This window comes from Xiphias gladius, chromosome 11 (assembly GCF_016859285.1).
Source record: "Xiphias gladius isolate SHS-SW01 ecotype Sanya breed wild chromosome 11, ASM1685928v1, whole genome shotgun sequence".
Taxonomy (NCBI): Eukaryota; Metazoa; Chordata; class Actinopteri; order Istiophoriformes; family Xiphiidae; genus Xiphias; species Xiphias gladius.
In genome coordinates this window covers 8,912,300-8,933,667 of record NC_053410.1, presented here as the reverse complement: position 1 = coordinate 8,933,667, position 21,368 = coordinate 8,912,300, and the positions used below count along the sequence as shown (strand labels likewise).

Below are 21,368 nucleotides of genomic sequence, written 5' to 3'. Positions count from 1 at the left end.
CACTCAGAATTTACTGATTTGTTATGAGAACCCTTACAAAAATACAACTGAACCGAGTTAACACTCAAGTAGACGGAGGGAGCGAAGCGGTTGACGGGTCCTGGCCTCCCTTCAAAGTTCACCATTTTCCCACGTTGTCTTTGTGTATTTGGCTTGATCAGAGTCAAAAGCTGCAACAGTCCAGAGTGATGTAACTCTCACGTTTCACGTTTGATGCACAAAACGTCACACTGATGATCACACTTAAACGCAATAGTTAATGCAGACGAGCCAAACACCAGGATCTCAGGGCCTCATGTATAAAAATGTGTTAAGACTTTATTTACACACCATCGTAACTTCATATGAATTCTAACAAATGTGATGTTTCAAAGAAAAAATGTTTTACCTTCACTAATCCAATCTAACATCTTATCTTTTTTTTTTTTTTTACATAAATTTTGTGCAAAAGAACACTTTATAATTGAGGCTCTAGGATAGTACGTGTACAGGCCGCCTTCGTTCACTGCCGGGCCTCAAGATTTTGCTTGTTGAGTTGTTACTCTTGACTCTTTAATTTAACTTGACACAGCATCTTTGATCAGTGGCATCAATTAGAAAATATCCCCCAGGCGAAGCAGCTGAGTTTGGAGGAAAATAAAATATAGTCAGTAACATAATTCAGTTTATATTGTTGCTAAAACGGCTGGATGAGACCAATCTCTGCTGTACACTTCAGAAGACTGAGGTTCTCTGGTCTTCTGAGGTTAGTACGGCTAGTCCAGTCGTTGAAAGGTTCTCCTGCGAAGGGTGGTGACAGGGAGAGTTGGTGGAGGGCGGAGTGGGCTACTCTACATCTACTGCTGGTTCTACTGAAGGTTTTAGATTATGGCCCGGAAGGCAAATGAGACTGCAGCACCCAGCGCCAAGCCCAGGGACAAGAAGAAGGCCATGATGGCCCCCGCCGTCTCTGCCTCATGCTGCGGCACCTTCCTGCACAGAGACAACAGAGGCACAGAATTCATCAGGAATCAGTGGCTCACCATTAAACACAAATGGTGTTTGTGATAGAGCATAGATATAACTATCACTTAAAGGAACAGTTCAACATTATGGGGAAATATGCTTATGCACATTCTTTCCAGGAGTTGGATGTTAAGAGGCTGTCGTCGATGCACATGGTTTTATGTGAGCATGTGTGTGGGGTTCTTCATTACATATTTGTTTTTCATATTATATGACATGCAATATATATATATATATATATATATATATATATATATATATATATATATATATATATATATATATATATATATTATTATGTTTTATGTTCAAGTCTTTGTGTGATCTGAGTTTTACCTGTGTGCAAGACTAACTGTATTCTCTCCAAGGAGAAGTTTTAAGGTTAAGTTGAAGCTTGACCACTCTCATGGCAAGTACGCCACTACAGCCTGGAGCTAGTTAGCTTAGCTTGAAGACTAGAAGCAGCTACCGTAGTTTGGCTCTGTCCAAAGTTAAAAATCTGCCTACCAAAACCTCTACCGCTCAGTAATTTATGTTTTTATCCCTTCTGTTTAACTCAGGCATAACTCCCTCTAAAACTACACATTGTTTTTACATTTCTGTTGGTGCACAGATTTAATTAACAGAATACATTGAGCTAATGTTTCAGTTTTAGAGGTGCTGGTAAGAGTATTTTTGAGCTTTGCTTAGAGCCAGGCTAGCTGTCCCCCCCCCCTGCTTCCAGTCTTTATGCTAAGCTAGGCTAATCTCCTCTGGGCTCCAGGCCAACACTTGCAAGAGTACTCCCAATTCCTTGTCAAAACCTGGTGCTTGCATTACCCACAGTGCAACACAGCTACCAACAGTTTGGTCTGAGATTCGGGTGTGTTCCACTGGGTCATCTGCCAAAGCTAACACTAGTCAGTCTCCGCGTACACATCTCCTCAAAGTGTGCCCTGTGCATGCACGTGGTCCTTACTTGGGTCCAAAGCACATGCAGAGACTGGCCAGGTATCCGTTGGAGAAGGAGAAGACGATCATGAAGATGATGTACCAGGCGTCGTGGCCAAACAGCACAGGGAGGTAGTAACGAGGCTGGACATTACACAGCATGAAGAGAGGGATGAAGACAACCCGCAGACCCACCAGGACAGGAAGCCAGATACTGTCTTTACCCGGCTAGAGAGAGAGAGACAGAGAGACAGACACACACAGCAACATCAGCCACATGGACAGATGAACAGACCAGAACTCATAACTCCAATTTCTGTAAACACTGTAACATACTTTTGGGTTTTTATTTCCTGAGTGTGTCTGTGTCTGTGGATAAATCTGGAGATATTGTGAGTTACATGCATCTATATTTTATTTATATATAATTTCTTTACGCCCGTTGGTGGGGCTGGGTTTTTTTTTTTTTTTTTGAGATTCGGGTTAGGGGGTAGGATGGTTTGAGGAAGGGGAATGGCTACAGCATGATGTATTTACAGCTACAACAAGTAGTGGATGAATTGAATAGTGTATCGTCAGAAAAATAAACTACAACATTTTGATAATTAATTATTCGTTAAAGTTCTTTATCAAGGCAGATTGCTGCAGATTCTCTGGTTTCCGCAGTAACATGGGAGAAAGCAAGCAGAAGACATGACTGACCAAAGGACCTGGAGTCACAAAGCACTTCATTGGAAACCATCAGGATCCTGATCAGTCTTAAGTGATGATGATAAATAAACTCACATGGTCCTGGAGCAGCTGACTGCTGTTATCGACACTAATACCAAGAGGCTGCATTCCAGTGCAAGTAAGACCGCGTTAACTCTGAATGGCAGGAAATGAGACTTGAGAATCTGTTCATTTCTGGACAAAGTTTTAAGAGAGCTGAACTCATGCCATGCCCGAAAAGACATGAGAGGAAAAAACATTGGTAAGTTAATCACTGTGTTTGTACAAGGAAAGCTGCCTGACACACTGAATTCCGTGAAAAGAGAAGAGCAGAATAGAAATAAGATAGAAATGCGTTCATACCAACAGGCACAATGCTCAGATGTGCAGCAGGGCTTAAGGCTGTTTAGCAGTTCAAAAACCTCTGAGCTGCCATCAGAGGTTTTCAAGGGCCTGTTTCAAGACGCCAGACCAATGAGCCAACCAGCTACCTGGGGTTTCGATCCAGGCTTTTTAGTCACGATGTGAGCTCACCTGTACTGCGCAGCTTATCTACGGAGCAGGGAAGAAAGACCGAGCATGTTGGTAAAACATCTCATTTGTGTTTAACTGACCCACATACAGACGGCCGTCAGACTCCTGCCGGCCCAGTCCATCACGTTGAAGAGGAGGAAACATGACACAGGGATGAAGTAAGTATCTGAAAAAGGAGCAAAAACAAACAGGCTGCTGTTAACAATGCCAAAAGTGCAGATGTCTCTGCTTGAAAGAAAGCTACACCTACATCCAATACCCAACCTCTGTGGGCTTGAATGGTGGAGCTGAAAGTTTGTAGCTTTGTCCTTCTTGGAGGATGGCAGCTACTGTCAGTCTGGATTCACAGCTGCCAATCCAGACTGACCAGTTGTGACCCAGAGTCACGGTGCTGAAAGGATCAAAAGATCCTAAGGAACTTCACCAACTACTTTGTCGTTTTGATACTTTTTTTTGCTGCGACTCCAGATCATGTGAATCAAAGCTGACAACAGCTTCTGCGCTCCATGAGGGAGAAAGCTGCGAATGTTTCAGTGCTAAACTGCAAGATGATTTAATAAAAGACAATTTTTCAGTTTTCCTTTAAGGAGATACTGTATGTGCTTAAAAGATTAAAACTAATTTCAGTATTTTTACAGGCTGCTGTAATATTCATGAATAAAGCCTTGTCCACAGCATCCAAGTGACGAGAGGGTAAAATAAGCAGTATTACAAAAGAAAGAAGGGAGAAGTTAAAAGATCCAAGTCGGTCCATACAACTGTCAAATTTGACACCTAAGGGACTTGGCAGTGATCCCTCTGAAATGTCAGATTAATAAAGTTATTGGCTAACTAGCTTTGTGCAGAGGGAAGAAAGGGAGACTCACTCCAGGCGCCTCCGTCTGCTACTGTGGACTTGACCTCGACGGTCACGGCTGGGAATGTTCCAATGGTGACAGTGAAGATGAAGCACACTGACAGAGCCATCACCCAGATCTGATTAGAGAACAGGACAAACATTATTAATATTATGTAACCATTTTAATCGCTGTCATACAGTTGGAAGGTGGAAAATGCATATGAAGAGGTGAAAGGAGCTTGTTATGGGAGGTTTTACATGACCGGATGGCAGGCTGTACACCTACAGGTTGATCTCATAGCACGGGGTGAAGTTTTAAATTATGCAGATGTTTCATATCAGAGATGACTGTGAGGACTGTTGGTTGCTTAAAGAGCCGTCATTATTTATAAAATATTCCAAAAAGTTTGGACAGTAACAAAATCAGAATTTGTTAGCCATGCACATTGATTTGTGTTCATTTGTTACAGTGCGAGAAAGTCGTCATTTCACCTGTTTGAAGATGTTAAACACAGACATGCTGGGTTTGGCCTCGTCCTCCATCAGACTCACCACCGGTCGCTTCTCTGCTGGACTTTCTGAGAAACAAACAGCTTCCTATCATTATGTTGGTCAAGTGACACATGGAGTTAAGACCATCATTCCCATCTTTCAGTAGGTGCACGCACAGGATTTCCATTGTTATATAACATAGGGGTTCCCATTAGAAAGTAGAAAGTAAGATCGGACTGGTCACACTGGTCAGGTCAAACTGTCGCCAAAACACAGACTGAGCAAAAAAAAAAACACTTTCAGTCGGTTTGCTAGGTGTAAGCTAAAGATTTCTCTTGATAGAATATTCAGCAAATTAAAAACAGTTCACATTGAGATTCTGGATCAATTTAAATAAAGCATTTCAACTTGGTAACTATGGCACAGTGTTTTGCCCCCATTTGCAAAAAAGCAGTGCATTAAGAGCCACCACACACATTAAATTGACAAATAAACAAGACTAGGTCAAAACTTAGTATATGGGTCAACCGCCCTTTATCTGTTTCCCTCCTATTCTCTGTGCTCACATATACACTAATTTAATGTAGCTGAATTCAAAATAAGGCTGTTTTCATTTACATGTTTTCTGTTCCTGTTGTCAGACAACGAACAAGCATGAAATAGTGACTGAAACGTGGCCCTACATCTGTCGCTAGGTGCTTTTGTGAAGAAAAGTCACTAACAGGGTGTGAAAAGTCTCTAAATCTAGCCACAAAGGCAATAAGTTGGCAACACTGTTTGATCACCAATTCATTTTGAAAGAGCAAACGACTAATGGTGTAACTTAGCACTCAGTCAGTCAGTCACTTGTGTTTATAGGGCTGGCCCCGCTGTTGTGCTCCAGCCAGAAAACATGATTTCTCATGCAAAAAGTTGAAAAAAAAGAATTTAAAACTGATGGCCTTAACATAAACCTCAAGTATTATTAAATTATCCAGAACTAACTTGTTTTTATGTTTAGGATGTCAATAAAAGAAAACTTTGAAACAGGAACTTAAACAAGAGAAACCAGTTTCTCCACCTAACTTTGTAACTCCACATGTGATCTGGGTTATTGTGGCTCTGTACAGTTCGAGTTGGGCCCCTTGATTAAAAAAAAAAAAAATGTAATCAACGTACCCAGTCCAAGATTTTTTTTGCATGTTTAAACCAATATCTTCTGTAACATAAATGCTGAAGTCAACCCACAACAAAAACATCTGTCCACAGCTTCAATTTCCATAATTATTCATTTCTGGAAACTGGAAACGGGGTATCTGAGCAGACCTGTGAGCATTCTGAATGTACCTTTTTTGAGTAAGTCCATCTTGTTCTCCTCATCAGCAGAGGGTCTGGATCCATTACTCTCAATGTAGTACTGGAAAAACTCCTGTTAACAAAATCCATAGTAATGAGCCAAGTCCACTGAGCCAGTAGAGTTAAGATAAAAGAGGACAGCGTGTTCCCTGAGATGCTGCAAATTCTCACTATCAGATGTGTTTTCTATCTCCTCACACACTGTAGAGGCACTCAGCACTTATCTCAGGTTTACAGAGTGCTGTCCAAAAAGGTACAAAGTTAGTGAGAGCAAAATGGGAACACATTTGAAAGAGGGAGGAAAAAAAAGGCACCTCACGATAGAAACACTAGGAAAAATTTAACTCTGTAAAACAATGTATAGTTTAGAGAATATGTGGTCTTACCATCCTGGGCAGAGTGAGGTAGGACATTATGGCCAGGAGAATAACAACACAGGCTGTGATGAAGTAACCAAAAGCACTGTCCTGCAGGGCCGATCCAGCTGCAGACAGAGACAAGCAACATAGAATCATTACTGTTTTTAAGACGACTACTGATTTAAGTCAGGGTTTTTCTTGTGGGCCACAGTTTCATGCGAATATCCTGTGAAGTCTCTTCCAGTCAGTATTGCTCTTTTAAAAATACATTTTAATTGTCATCAAATTGCTTGATTTCCCCAAACAAAACTTAATGGTACTTTGCTTACTATTGAATAAGGCAAAGAAAAAAGGCAAATCTGGAAAAAAAGGGAGCTGGAACCAGCAAATGTCTGTCATTTTTCTTTGATAAATGATTCACTGACTGTCAAAATAGTTGAAGATTATATTCCTGTTGCTCGACTAACCGATCAATTAATTGATCACTTCACCTGTAAATTTTGCTGCATTTGAGCCTCAACCACCAGCAACTCAGGCACTTACATGGACTTAAAAGACATCGAGGGATATCTGCTCATCAATACTATAGCTACAGCTCAAAAATAACCGTCAGGTCGAAGAGAAACCTTACTTTCTCTAAAATAACCAAACATTGTAAGTATTTATGGCTGTACGGTGAGCATACTGTAGCATTTTAAAATACGAACGAACACAGTAGCGATCTAGTACTAGCAGTATACTAAAGAACTTTGTGATTATCTTTGTGTGTATTTATGTATGTCTTTACATATGTCGCCAATTCCTAACTGCGACATGATGATGAAGTTACTGATCAGATCAACAGTCTCGTTACTTCAAAAGTATAAAAATGAGCAGCACTTTTCAGAATTCACCCTCACAGCCTCTTCAGCTAATGTTAGCATATTGTTAGCGTAGTGACACGGACTGAGAAGCTGAGATGTGTCAAATTCAGCGCAGTCTGCCGTAGCAGCTCACAGCTCTCAAGGCAAATTTGACAGAAAAAAATAAATAAATGAAAATCTCGAGTGCCAAAGGGACTTATGAGGAACTAATTCTGTATTCTTAATAAATCTCTCTAGGAGGCCTAATTCAAATAGAATGTGAATGAGTGAATGTGTGTTTCAAACTTTCATTTAACGGTGGAAATAAAAATGTTAGCTACAAAGTTTAACTCTGTCACTTTGTATTTTATTAGTAGTTCAAATCACACATTGTGTAAGATATGGGAGGTCATATTTCTAGAAAGAGCATTATAGTAGAAGGAGCATGCAGTGGTATTGTTTTGTGCAACAACATTTCCGACGTATCTAGCACTGATGCTACCTCCTAAAAAGGTAACGTAAAGCCCTGATGGGGCCCTGATCCTGTTGTACAGTGTGGTTTTGTGGTAATACTAAGGATAGAAGAGGTGTACTAGCACATTGTGTGTGAGACATACTGGCCAGCGCGCAGATCATGGAGAAAGCAGCGAAGGTGCCGGCCAGTCCCTGTCCACTCATGATGGGAGTGGTGTATGAGGCAGGCAGCATCCCTGCTAGCCCAAACAGACTGCCCTGAAGAATCGCCCCGAACGCTGGGGACAGGGGGACAGAGGGAACACGACGAGGATATTTGAGAATTAATATACTTTAAACAGTCACTGTGAAACAGAAAAAAACAAACAAACACATTGTCCCAAAGCATCAGATAAAGAGGCCCAGAAAAAATGAACTGCTATCAAAAACGGGGAGAGATGACACGGTTTCCGAAAACTACGTGGAGCAGAGTAAATGTTTTCATAAATGTTATATAATTACTGTTTTCCTTATCTCACTTTACACAAATCCAATAGGCCTTTTCATACAAACATGCATCACACCACTGGATCACAACATCTTACACAGCCAGTTTGGAACTTAATTAGCCTCAGAAATCTTGCAAAGTGTCCACTTAGAGGAATGCGCCAATGTTGACATCAAAGCTTCAAGATCACGTCGTCCTCCCCTCTAACCCACTCAAAATCAAACCCCATGGGCTGTTCCTCATGAGGATCCGGGGGTCAGGACTGAATGGGGATAGGGAGGGGGGTGAGCTTATCCCTGTTGCTCATGGAGACATTGTAAATAAACAAACACAATGAGATTACAGAATGTGTTCTGAAACTCAGTGTGGTACAACAGCATGTGTGTGCCTCCATATGAGAGGGATTTTCCCAACACAGTGGGTGCAGATGATTTTTGAACAAAGAGGGAAAAGACACATGGAAATAATTATTTACTTGAGTTCAACGTCGAAATGAGGTAAAGGCAATCCTTAAACTAATGCAGTCAAATGCAACAGTCCTGCAATAGATCTACCTTCATGACGGCTGCAATGTTTATTTATTTATTTATTTATTTTTAGAGATTTTGATTCAGGGGAGGTGTTCCTAATATTTAGTCTCCCCTCATTGATGTAAATGGAGTCTAGTGTCAGGCTGTCTGAGAGTTTCTAAGAAATCGCGACAGACCCAGAGTGAAAACAAGAAAGAAATTTAATTTTACCTCTGTTTACCCTGGTTAGAGGACCAGCTGACCAATTAGAGCTTTGTAGGCAGGATTAAGAAGGTGGACGCCATGTTTCTACACAGCTATCCAGCTACATTCACGAAAAAATACCAACAGAAAACAGTGTGGATAAGATCGACACAGCTGTAAAAGTTTTAGTTAATGACTCCTTGCAACTACTCCCACAGCTTCTGTGTCAACTGAAAATGACAACTGTTGGATGGATACATCATTTGCTACTGACTGGTTTGGGCAAACACGATAAAGTAACAACCTTCCCACCAAGAAATCGGCTAACATGAACACAATGTCAAGCTGAATGAATAAAGTGAAACAAAATGAAAATGCAGTCTGATTATCCAGCTAAATATTTCTCTGGACACATGTTTGTGATGTCAAGTAGACTAGTTTAGGAAGGGCCCTGTTGTCTCTGCTGTTAAATAGTTTCATATAAGTTGGAGCTCTCTTTTGAGTAGGCAGAGAGACTTTCCCTGCAGTGACTACTGAAGGATCATACATTATTAGTTATGTATTTAGAAACTCACAGTTGATGCAGATAATTTTGATCATAGTGAGGGTGAAGAAGGGCAGTGGGGCCATGTCCACCTTGACCAACACGGCTGTCAGCAGGAAAACCACCAGGATTACTGTCAGGCTGCCAGAGATACGCAGCTTCTGAGGAATCCTGAGACACACACACACACACACACACACACAAATACAACTTAACTATCCACTGCTACAGAGCCAACCCAAAACACTGGTCAAGAACATTAGCCATACCCATTTTAGGAAGCTTTAGGAGTTTTGTTTATAAAATAAATGTTAATAATAAATGTTTTTAAAAAAAATAAAATATTAAAAGAACATTTTAACAAACTTCAGGTAAACAAATATTCAACTTCTTATATCCGTCATATAATGGTGAAAGTGTTCATAGAAAGAAAAATAAAAGTAGGAGAAAAACAGGAAGAGTTTTTAAATCTAACAGGAAAAAGAAGAGGGGGATGTGGAAAAGTGGGTTATGATTCATTCTTGAACAGAAATGTTTTCTGATTAAAATAAAAAACAGTGTTATTAGTCTTCTGAGAAGCTTAGGTCATTCCAACAGAAAGTACAAGAAAATGGAAAATAGAGAAGTTCTAAACCAAAAGGTCAGCAGAAATAAAGTGAGTATATTTAGGAAGAGAGGGACAGCAGAAGAAAAAGAAAGGAGACTACATTTGGAAGAGAAGAAGTAGAGGAAGATGGGGTGAAGTGGGGAATGTAAATAGCATTCCTGGGTGTGTTTGTGCAGGGGAAAAGTCAGCTGTGGTCAAAGTCCACCCCAGATCTCTCTCAATCCGACTCTAATTAAAGCAAACAAACTGGAGACATGCAGACATACATCCACATAACAGGATCATGTTATCTATAGTGGCATGTTGAGAGAACCAGATAAGCAAGATGGTAGGCAGAAAGAGCGGGAAAGTTCATCCTTTGAATGTGTTGTCTTACCAAAGTTCTCTTTGTAATAAACTAAGATGTGGTTGCTACAAATCTTATCCAAAGACAATAGCATATAAGGTGGACACGGATCTCTGTCTCAAAAGGACACCAAACCGACTACAAAGGCTCAGGGTCTATATATTTTGGCTTTTAGGTTTTAACTCTTTGCTTCCTGTAGGTGGAGAAGTGTACATGCCACACACAAGATTGCAAGTTATATAAATCTACATGGGCAGTTTTTTCTTCTTTGGTGCGAGCCTGTCAGTATGCAGCAGGGAGGATACCTCTGGTGTATGAAGGAGTTGAGGCAGGTGAAAATGAGCAGAGGCACCATGGCGCACAACGTCATTACGTTGTTAAACTTTGACTCCAGCACATTGCGAGTATCTCCGCCCTCTAAAGTCTCGTTAGCCGTCTGATTGGAGGGGAGGCCAGTGTGTGGGTCCTTCAGCCTACTGGTGAAGAACTGGGGAGAAATGAGGAGGAATGTACATTTATAACGATGGTTATCGGCTCTTGCAACTTAACAGTAAGAGTTGCAGTGAACGATAATTTAGTGAATATGGAGTCACAAGTTTGTGTCAAATGAATGTAATTTGTAGACGTGTAAGAGGCATATAGCTTGTTTCACAAGCGGGAACTCTACTCTAAAATAAGCCATCTACCAACTTTAGCTTCCCAGAAGGCCAATACTGAGTTTCTAATATTTTGCCCAGCCCACTTATATCAGTGAAGGTGGACTATAGATTAAAAACACCTCTTGACATAACACAATTCAAGTGCACCACACAGTACCACATACCATACAGTCAAATCAACACCTCTTTAAAACAGACAACTGACAACTGAGACTTCATGAAGGTAGGATTTATAGCAGGAATGTTGTATTAGACTGCATTAGTTTCACATCTCAAGAAGTTAAAAAATGCACAAATAAAACAAACTTTCAAGTTGCAGAGCAGAAAATAGCTGAATTCATGGCCTATACATGTAATTGTGATGCATTTTAAGCTGGCATGAAAATCTTACATTTCTAGATGGTCTCATTTGTCGGCATACAGCCACAAAATAGCTATTTTTATTAAAGTGGCTCGCTAACTTTCCTTTTTTAAAGCAAATAAATGCCATAAGCTATTTAAGCTTCAACAAAAATCCCCCCCTAAGGATGGGTCCAAATTAACTCCCCCAGGAAAATTAAACTGAAATTCCACATTTTAAGAAGTTAACCCTTTCAGGCTCAAAAAGAATGGCGGGGGATTAGAGAGGCTATACCACTACTATGGAAATCTACATAGATGGAGTCAGGTCAGCCATCCTGAGTGAAACCAGGTGGTTTTGGAACGGAAGGTAAACAAACAATCTTTATTTTTCTATTATTGTTTCTAAGTTAGGTGACCTTCCTCTAAGTTGAGCCCAACCTTTTAATTAACTTCACTAACCACAGGGCTGCCAACAGTGCTCTTCCTTTTACTTTCATCTGTCTGTTATTTCAAGGAATAGCTGCATTTACCTGCTAATATTCTCAGATTCAAAAGATTAATCATGCTAAAATGTTGCTTAACTTACCATTGTTGCCGTCATGAAGAAATTCCATGGTAAGAGGGTTCCCAAACCCAGGATGAAGAAAATGATCCATACTGCATTATATCTGGGAAAGGGGAAAAAGAAAGTTCACATGAACGTGAACACTGAAGTCATTCAACTCATCATCAACAAACAAGTTAGAACAACTCATTCAGTTGGTCTCATCCCAATCTCATTTTACACATACACATAACACAAGCAGAAAATGAAAAACATTTTGACACAAATAGGTCCTGACTAGACTTGAACAGAGAAGGAGTTTCCTTCGTTTTAAAAAGAGTTTCTCATACCTGTCTCGAGGTGCATTGATGGCCGTCATGGTCGTTTCGAGTGAGGTGGTGGCACGTGTTCAGTCAGAGTTGGATCAGGGTAGAACCTAGTCTGAAACACAGAGATAACAAACGTTTTCAGCTCTTAAAATATCTAAACTGTGCCTGCCAACATTTATCATCAGCAGGCATATGTCTCTCCTTTCTGTCGTTTAGATTCCATTTTAAAGCAAATGTATAATGTAGTAAATGTGTGGACTGACACAGTAATTTAATAATGGGCTATATAATGTAATTTGAAGTGAAAGAAATACAGTAAACCAATTCAGTTTAAACTGTCAAATCTGCCCCAAATTTGGTGCATACCAGCACCAGTGGTAGAAAACCTCAAACTTTACAGTCACAGTAACAACTTAGCTTCCTATTTTTGTGTTATCTTAGTCATTAGAGAGTGAGAAAACCTAGCCAAAACTGGTTAAACACTCAAACAGACAACAAGATTCAAAGAAATCATGCCACATTGTGGTAAAGTTGCACAACACTTATAAAATTCCTGAGACAATGTTCACAAAGAATAAAATAGATGGAAAAACATGACAACTTTTGCTCCCATTTAAACCTTAAGTGAAATCCCTTTTTATAAACTTACTTACAGCAGAGTTCAAACAATGAAAAAAGTCTCCTCTTTTCTCTGGTCAGATGCACAACCAAGGCAAAGGCCGAACAAGCTCTGCATGCTTCATTTTATACCATACAGAGGTTTACTAGGTTGACACCCCACTGTCTGCTGTGCATTGGACCTGCCCCTCTCTGCATCTCAGTGTCCATCCCTCCCTCTTCCTTTTACCTCATAACACTCTGTTCTCCTCCACCCAACCCTTCCTACACATTTTCACATTTACATTCCAAGCATGTGTGACGCTCTCTGGCATATAGACGTCAACGCCCGGATTTCTGTCATTTCAAGCAAATGGTGAATAGCGCAGGGGTCGGAAAAAGCAGCAAATGTAACAGCTAAGATGACGTGAAGGGTTGTTTTTTTTAATCATAATTAGTCCACAATGTTCGTGAGTCTCTTGCCTTTACATTCCCATCTGTTCTCCTCTCCGTATGATCTAATTTTTCAATCTGTACACCCAGGTCTTCTTAATTTCTTCCTCCATTTCCCCCCGTTTCCTACTGTCTACTAATTTCTCAGCTCATTGCATCCGCCGTTTCTCCTCGGCACCTTTTTCATTATTTTCAGTCTGTTGCTCCCCTGCCCTTTATTGTCTCACTTTCTCATATGATCGTCTACAACCTCCCATCCTTAATTTTTCTATTTCATTATGTTCTCATCTCAACTCTTAACTTATCCAAAACTATTTAGACTCTTGCTCCCCTCCTTCCAAGCGTCTTTTTCTCTGGATCGGATGGAAGATGTGCTCAGATAGCTGTGTGACACCTTCTCCAAACAGAATAACTTTTCCTTAAGATGCTTCCTCCTCAGTAAACACAGACCAACTTGGCATCAAATCAAGCTAAACAACACAAGGCATAGTTAGGTTTGTCTCAGTAAATACATGGATCATGAGTACTTAAATGCACTGATGCTGGTCAGTCACCCATGGCAATAGGTTAATAAAAGATTTAAAGGGTACGCTGTGGAGTTTTGGATACTAGTAGTGCTATGGATGTCAGTTTTTATGAGTGGGTCGCAGTTTGTTCTCATGCGTGAGGACATGCATGGGTGACGCGATATGCTTTCCTGCCAATGGTTTCACACAGGGAAAGGAAGAAGAAGACTGCTAGCATGTCAACCCAGACAAAAACAATACAGGTTTCAGAAATTTAAGGAAAGTCTGCTTTGCAAATATTTTTGCGCAACGAAATGCAGATATCGGACAGCTACAAGTTTCAACATTCGCCAAGCAGTTTTTTCTTAAATGCATTGTTCCAGTAGCCAATCACGCTCATAACCAATGGATATGGCCAACAGAAAACCTGGTCCATTCATTAATTATATTATTTAAACATTAGACTTGCATGTACGATTTGATTTGATTTATTCCCAGCTCAGTAAATTGTGTTTGACAGCGCTTACAAAGCATGCTGTCTAGCTTCTTTTTGCTGACAGATATGAGGAATCCAATGGTTGATCTGGCTGGTCATGAGTATACCCTCAGGAAGGACAGAGACTGCTCTTTATGAAGGAGGCCACATACACACTATAGCCCATTAAGTACCATGCATGTAAACTATACTGGTTGACAAAGTCTGCAGTCTAACTGAGAAACCACTGTCTATGAGAAAGGTCTGTATGGCATTTGAGATGGGACAAAAGTCCAACAGACTGTATGTCAGACAACAACAAGTCCATATGTGCTTGCTTACGCAGAAATTTACCGCGAGACAATATATCAGCCGATATTTGCCCATCACATGTAGTTAGTTAGCATATATATTGGTCAATAAGTAATAAGAAGTTCCTGTACAAAAATGCCAGCATCTGCAGTACATAGTTTGTCCACCAGAGAGCCCTGACAAGTCTAATTTTCAACTGTGCAGTGTTCAGTTCAGTACATATATTGGTCATAATTCTTAAAAAAAATACATATAAAAATGTTTGTTATTTATGGAAAAAAAAAAAGAAAAAAAGAAAAAAAAATTCTCGGCCAAAATATATTATCATCAGCTGTTTTAAAATCTCAAATGTCAATATGAGTATTGGTCTCAAAAATATGATAAAGGGAAAAAACCCAAGTGATTGACTATTTCTTTCACTTTTTGTGTGTAAAACGAGTGCACCATTATGAATGACTTCTAGGACAGGCTGTTTGAAAATGTGGCCCATTTTCACCGTATCTAGCGATTACTGCATGTGCCCCCCCCCCCACCAACGACAGCTGGCTTTTCACTCTGCCTTCTAGTGTGGCTGTTCAAAAACACAACAAACAGTTTCCAATGTAGTCAGACAACACGTCATATGAACTAGTTCTTTTCTAGCTTAACCCAGCCCTGTGTGGCTCCTATATACTTCTGCATTGACAATGCCTCAGCCAGTTCTGAATGGCCTTTTGAGAAACCCATAGCCCGATTAGCCTTTTACACTTCTGTCTTCTTTTTCCTCTCTTATGCCGGTTGTCATGACATAGTCAAATCCCACACGACCGCCCTAGTCAGGCCAAACTTTATTATTGCCAGTGGTATTACAGACGCCGCTGCGACTCACAGTTTAAAACACACTGGCTTAGTCATGTCCCAGATTCCTGTATAACATCGCTCTCTCAACCTAATACATCACCAAACGAGCCAGCTGGCAGGCGTTGCCTGGTGCTGACATGGTGCCCACCACACACAGACACACACAGACACACACACACACACACACACACACACACACTTGCATGGGCACTTTGCAGTCTGTAGAGTGGTACGAAACTGCAGTTTGGCATTAGTCTGACACTTTAACTGGTTCACCTCTTATCGACATATAACTCCAACAATCAGCACTCCAATGGAAAAAAGAGTCACAGTAATGTACTGTTTCCTCCTATGTCAAGGTAAGAAATATAGATCCAATTTTGCCAAACAGGGGCAGATTAAACTAGTCTGCTTGCCACCTCATCAGGACAGTGCTCACAATTGTGCCCAAAATTTTAACCATGTGACATGAAAAACCTGGTCAGGTCACACCGCACTGATTTTTTTTAAATTCTATTTTTTTTTTTAAATCTCATATAGTGTTATAATTAGCTAAAAGTAAATTTTCTACTTGATGCTTCTTACAGCACAGTACACTGTGTTTTCCACAAATATCTGCTGTTGGTCAAATGATTACTGAACTTTATTCTATCATCTTAAAACCTCTGCTCAAACCAACGGCATTTTTGAAAACTAAGTTGGCATATTATTATCAGGTTGGCTTGTCATTCTGTGTTAATAATTTTTGAATTATGTTTCTATGTTCCTTTTCTTGACACAAAGTATATCCAAAATAAACAACTGCAAGAATTTTAGCATAAAAGTAAAAGGAGGAACTGGGGCTCTTCTGTTTTAAATGTTGAAGGACTGATGCCTTGGCTACCAAAAAAGAAAATTGCAGTGATTCCCACATACAGGCTTATTAGGGCAGCTTCTGACTCAGTTATTTTGTATTTTAATATTGTAAAGGTGCATGCTGAGGAGGAGTTAGGGGATAAGTTAGGGTCTTTTGTTGTTGAAATCAAATGTTTGTATTTAAAAAGAAAAGTGTGAATTAGATGCACAGGTGGCACTAAGCTTAAATTCCCACTTTTGTTCTTAGTAGTTGCTGGCAGGTGAAAAAAGGTGACTGGTAACACCAATGTTTTGCACGTCTATCTGCAGCCCCCCCAAGGCCAACATTCAGGACAATAATGACAGGGAAAGCGGTGCACGGGAAAGGAAATGTGAAATTGATTTTTTCAAGTGTGACCTATGTCTTGGAAACAGGGCAAAATCTTAATAGAAAAGGAAAGGAGTACATTTTTCTCACTAGCAGACCTCTATAAACAGGGTTGCCTTTATTCCCAGGCTGACACACAGAGTAGTTTGATGCTGGGCATGGAGGGAAGGAAGACTAACTCCTTTCCTCAAGGTCATTTCCCAGAGCTTAATGAAGGGGAACACCGTCAAAGTCATAACATTTTCTCTGCCCAGTGTTCAACTCAAATGCCGTTCTAGAAGTAAATGAATAACAAGGAAGTATTTCTTTTTGTACAGGCGGAGATAAATTCCATATTAAACTGAAAATTGGCTAAATATATAGGATGTAAAAAAAATAAAATGAAGAAAAAAATACTCAAAATTTAAAAATGAACACCTCTGAACGTTGCATAGCTCAAACTATCACCAAAGCTAGAGTTTCTCAAACCTGGTTCTCAGGATCCAAAGACCTGCTTGTTTCCATTCTAGTGATCAAATTATTTCACAAACGGGATACAACCTGAACACAGTTAACTAGCTTTTAGCACAGAAAACCAGCTGTTAATTGGGGACAGGGGAACACTAAATTTAAGTGCTCACATCAGTATTTGGCAAGTATTGTTTGCATTTTCTGAGTAAAATAAGTATTAACGGCCCCTCTGAGAGTAAATCCTGCACTTAAATCTTGTCTACACTGTTAAAAAAAAAAAAATAATGCGGTTTAATAGGTTCTTTGGTCGCATAAAAAGTGAAATTAACTTGGTCTAATAATCAACCATCTCTTCTAAGTTTCTATTTTAGCAGTAGAAGCAGGGATAATGTAATATTACAGTACTCTAAACTGAAACCAAAACTTAGAAATTGTCCTCTGTCTCCTTTCCAGTGTTCACGTCACACAGACCGGTTTTCTCTAAATATGTAGTCCTAAAAATATAAACAGCCGGGAAGCACTACTACAGTGTACACAACAAAGAGCGATTTTTTTTTCCTCATATGGGAATTAATCAGTCTCTGGGTATTGGGTTCACATGGCAACAAACTATTGGGGACCTGGATCAGAATTAGCCAGACTCAACTCTGTATTCGCTGAATGCCATCAGACGTCCAGTCTTCAAAATCATGACATGGATGTCAGACCATTTTAAAAAGCTTTGTCGGACAACTCATAAGACCGGGCAGTGATGAGTCATGTGCCGTTCACATCTGTGCCTGACGATCAAGTTTCCAATTTCACATCATTCCTAGAGTGACCAACACGCACATAAGACATAAAATGGAGCTTGCTCAGCAGCCCGGTCCGAGGATTGCAGTACACTGACTTTTATGGCCCGCATTACTATTTCACACTGTGGTTCATCCTGCTCTTCTTTCAAGGACAGTATTACTGACTCTGACCTTAGCCTGCCTGTAGTGAATATATTAAAACTAAATAAGAGACAATGTGAAAACTTGTCTGAAATGTTACATCGTTGAGAAAAGCCCGAGAAACTACCTTCTCTCAAGATGTCTGGTCTCTGTTTATGAACATATACATGTTGCACGTCCCAAGAAACTCTACAGGATCACAAGGAGATGACGCTGTATTGATTTTTCACCAGTTTTTCCAACCCCTAAAGTAAATGCTCTCATTTCAAATAATTAAAACACTACAGCTTTTTTCTTAGTGGGTTAGTGGAAATTAAAAACCCCGTGTACATCAAGATGGCAAGCTGGAGTAGGTTTTACTTGGAGCAATTACATTTAATCAAATAATGTAAAACTGAGTAATTATCCTCATTGTCGTCAATAAAATACTCCCCCCAACATGGAGTAATCGAATGAAATCTGTACCTACAGGTTGTGCTTTCTGCGTGTTAATCACTGCAGACGACATATGTATATTAGACACGGTGTCTGCAGGGTTCACCAAGTTAAACTACAGGCTTCAGGCTATACCTGCTTCACGATCGTACTGTTCAAAGTATAAAGGAAAACCAGTGGGGACAATATGGTCGAGAATTATTTATTCTTACTGTATATCATGTTTTTTCAGTACTGGCGATGAGCTTCCTTGCTTCTGTGGGTCGCAGAGGCGACAGAGTTCGCTACAGGTCGAATGGCGCTAACCAATAATAATTCATTCCATACCAAAAGAGGGAGGGAGCATAAAAGGTCTCCAAATCCATTGTCTTCACCCTGACCTGCCCCCTTTATGCCCCAAATCATTTCCCGCCACTCAGACACAGCTTGGACAAAGCCTCTCTCCAGCTGCCTGTCTTTTTAGCTGGTTCAATTGGTCTAAATAGCGGTCTGGTGAACTGGCGGGAGGAACTCCACTTACCCCCATGACTAAGCCACGGCCACAGCACTGATGGGTCCAAATGAGCAAGACTAGGGGCGGGGCATTGTTCGCCATGCGTTGGCAAAACCTAACTCCCGCTCCCATAAGACAGATGCTCGTGTGCACCCGGCGGTGGGCCGATGCTGCCGTCCCGTCAGCTGTTCGAAGGAAAACAAAGCCACCATTCTGGAGAGCGCCTCTCCTCGCTTCAGGGTCAGGATGGTCGCAAATAGCACAGACACGTGTGACGTGGAGGCAAGCCAGGAAACACTCACTCAGAGCCCGGGACATACCTCATCATTTAGAGGCGCTTTAGTCATTCTGTAGTAAGTCTTAGAAGAACACCGCAAAACTATCCCCAACACTATCGTGCAAGACTGCACCACAACAAACCAGGCAGTGCTACATACGATTAAGTATCAAAATGCAACTAAGTTCACTATCGGCACATTTAAAGTAACGAAAAGAATATTAGTGACTCGTATTAGTGACCTACATTTGAACAGATTTCACCCACAATGCAGAGGGACTGTCTGAGCCCACTATCAAAACCGCACTTCCACCCTGCGTCACGACTGACACGCTTATGAAGCTTTCAAATGACTCCTTTCTTATCTTTTACTGCTCTGAGATCCTGTGATACGGCGACCGACCACGTGGCCGCCACTCCAATTTTCATTAGGGCTGCCAGTCACGCACATGCCTACCCCGCGGCCAGCAAAAGTCATGTTCCCCATCACTCATCAGCCGGATGCACGGAGAGCTGGTATAAAAACTTAACACCAATTCATCGAATCGTTATAACCACAACCATTCGTTTAAAAAAAAAAAAAAACTAACTTGACTGGCAGACTCCACACCCAAAATTAAGCAGAAAGGGCGACATTCATTTGCACAGATTCAGCATTGTTTAATCCCAACTCGAGCCATTAAAAGCAAGTCTTCTGTGTGACAGCGTCTCCCTGAGTGAGGATGTGTTGCTCTTCTCCATTTATCATCAAAGTGAAGTGAATACTTCTCTAGTGCTGCACTGTTGGTCAGGCGAAAACAGGCCATTGGTATACCTCACTTTTGACTTTTGGAAAACTATAACATGCATTTTTCACTATTTTTTCTTATACGTCATTGACCAAACGATTAATCGCAGATTCCTCTACAGTGAGACTCATCCTCAGTGGCAGCGCGTTAAAATTAAAACAAATTAAGCAAAATTTGAGGGAATAAATTTGAACCCATCTGCTCACCAGTGAAAATAAAGCTTATAAAACAGTCTTTTTTTTCTTTTTAAGTCTCCAAATAGATCCATCCGTGCGGCCTCACTCACAAAACAGTGTTACCTTCGAACCCCCCCGCCGACCCAAGTAAACGGTCAAGCTAACGTTAAGCGACTCGTCCCGGCGGGACTGACCACGCTCGAAGCTGGCGCTAAATTTAATTCCGCCAGCTGCAGTCAACAAAGGAGGCGTGCTGCCGTCCTGCATCCAAACAAAAAAAAAACACACAAAAACGGCACCCTCGTCTTCATTTTTGTCCCTCGGGGACAGTTAAGGACATCAAGACGGGAGCGTAAAACGAACAAAATCGCCCCACGAACAGCCGAGAGAAGTGTGTGTGTGTGTGTGTGTGGGGGGGGGGACGCCATCCGAAGCAGGCAACCGTTAACGTTATTTTAGATGCAAATTCGCCCCTTTTCAAGGTCTTGAATTGAGCACGGGTCCGAACAGAGACACCGGGCGCAACCGACCGCCGGTCCCACGCTTTTCAGACGAGACAGGTTTTAACGTAACACACGCCGAGACGTCCTACCTTCTCATTACCGCGAGCGAAGCCTGGTCGTGTCGGATCCAGTCCGTGTGCTCTGGGTTCCCGGGGGAAGGAGGGAGGGAGGGGAGGGAGGAGGGAGGAGGGGAGGGGTGCCTTCACGTGCTCCTCGAAAAAGTCAGCCTCACGCAGTCCTCCCACAGGCACACGGAGACGGTCTCGGTTACGGGTTCAAAAACATGAATCTCGCAAGTGAGAAATGAAAACCTCGTGACAAGTAAGTCATTCAATACCGTGTAAGGTTGCAGAAAACCTTTAAATGTTCTTACATTGCAGACTGCTTCCGTTGTGGTATTCGCCAAAACCCCCAGTTTGTTTTAGTGCTCGAATATTTCAAATTTCTTCTGCTTTGTACTTCTCCTCCACTACACTTCAGTACTTCAACTACATTTATGTGATAACTTTGGTTGCTTTGCAGATCCAGATGAATAATACAGAATATAACAGACAGATACATTATGTTATGTATACGTTGAGACAATTCAAGACTTCCACAGGGGGAAATTCACCAGCAGCAGGCTATACAAAGTCATTGAAATCAGCCCGACCTTAGCCAGCTGCAAGATTAAAGTGATGTACACATTAGTGCATCAATAATATACATTATTCCGAGCCATTCTGCATAATGAGTACCTTTGCTTTTGGTACTCCATCACAAATACACACTCAGTCCCGTGATAAATCCTCCCCTGCATGAAAGTCCTGATGTTC

General features: G+C 41.0%; 1 protein-coding gene across 1 annotated transcript; it reads right to left on the bottom strand.

Moving 5' to 3' along the window:
• Nucleotides 1–394: 394 nt before the first annotated feature.
• Nucleotides 395–20,735, bottom strand: LOC120796602 (equilibrative nucleoside transporter 1-like). The gene is made up of 13 exons (XM_040139613.1): nucleotides 20,643–20,735; nucleotides 12,113–12,203; nucleotides 11,805–11,886; nucleotides 10,523–10,704; nucleotides 9,296–9,435; nucleotides 7,664–7,798; nucleotides 6,232–6,329; nucleotides 5,837–5,918; nucleotides 4,511–4,596; nucleotides 4,047–4,155; nucleotides 3,261–3,346; nucleotides 1,964–2,163; nucleotides 395–972 (listed from the first exon to the last, which is right to left on the bottom strand). Exons 2-13 carry the CDS (start codon nucleotides 12,139–12,141, stop codon nucleotides 861–863), a joined length of 1,341 nt encoding a protein of 446 aa, XP_039995547.1. The 5' UTR covers nucleotides 12,142–12,203; nucleotides 20,643–20,735; the 3' UTR covers nucleotides 395–860.
• Between the last annotated feature and the right edge of the window lie 633 nt (nucleotides 20,736–21,368).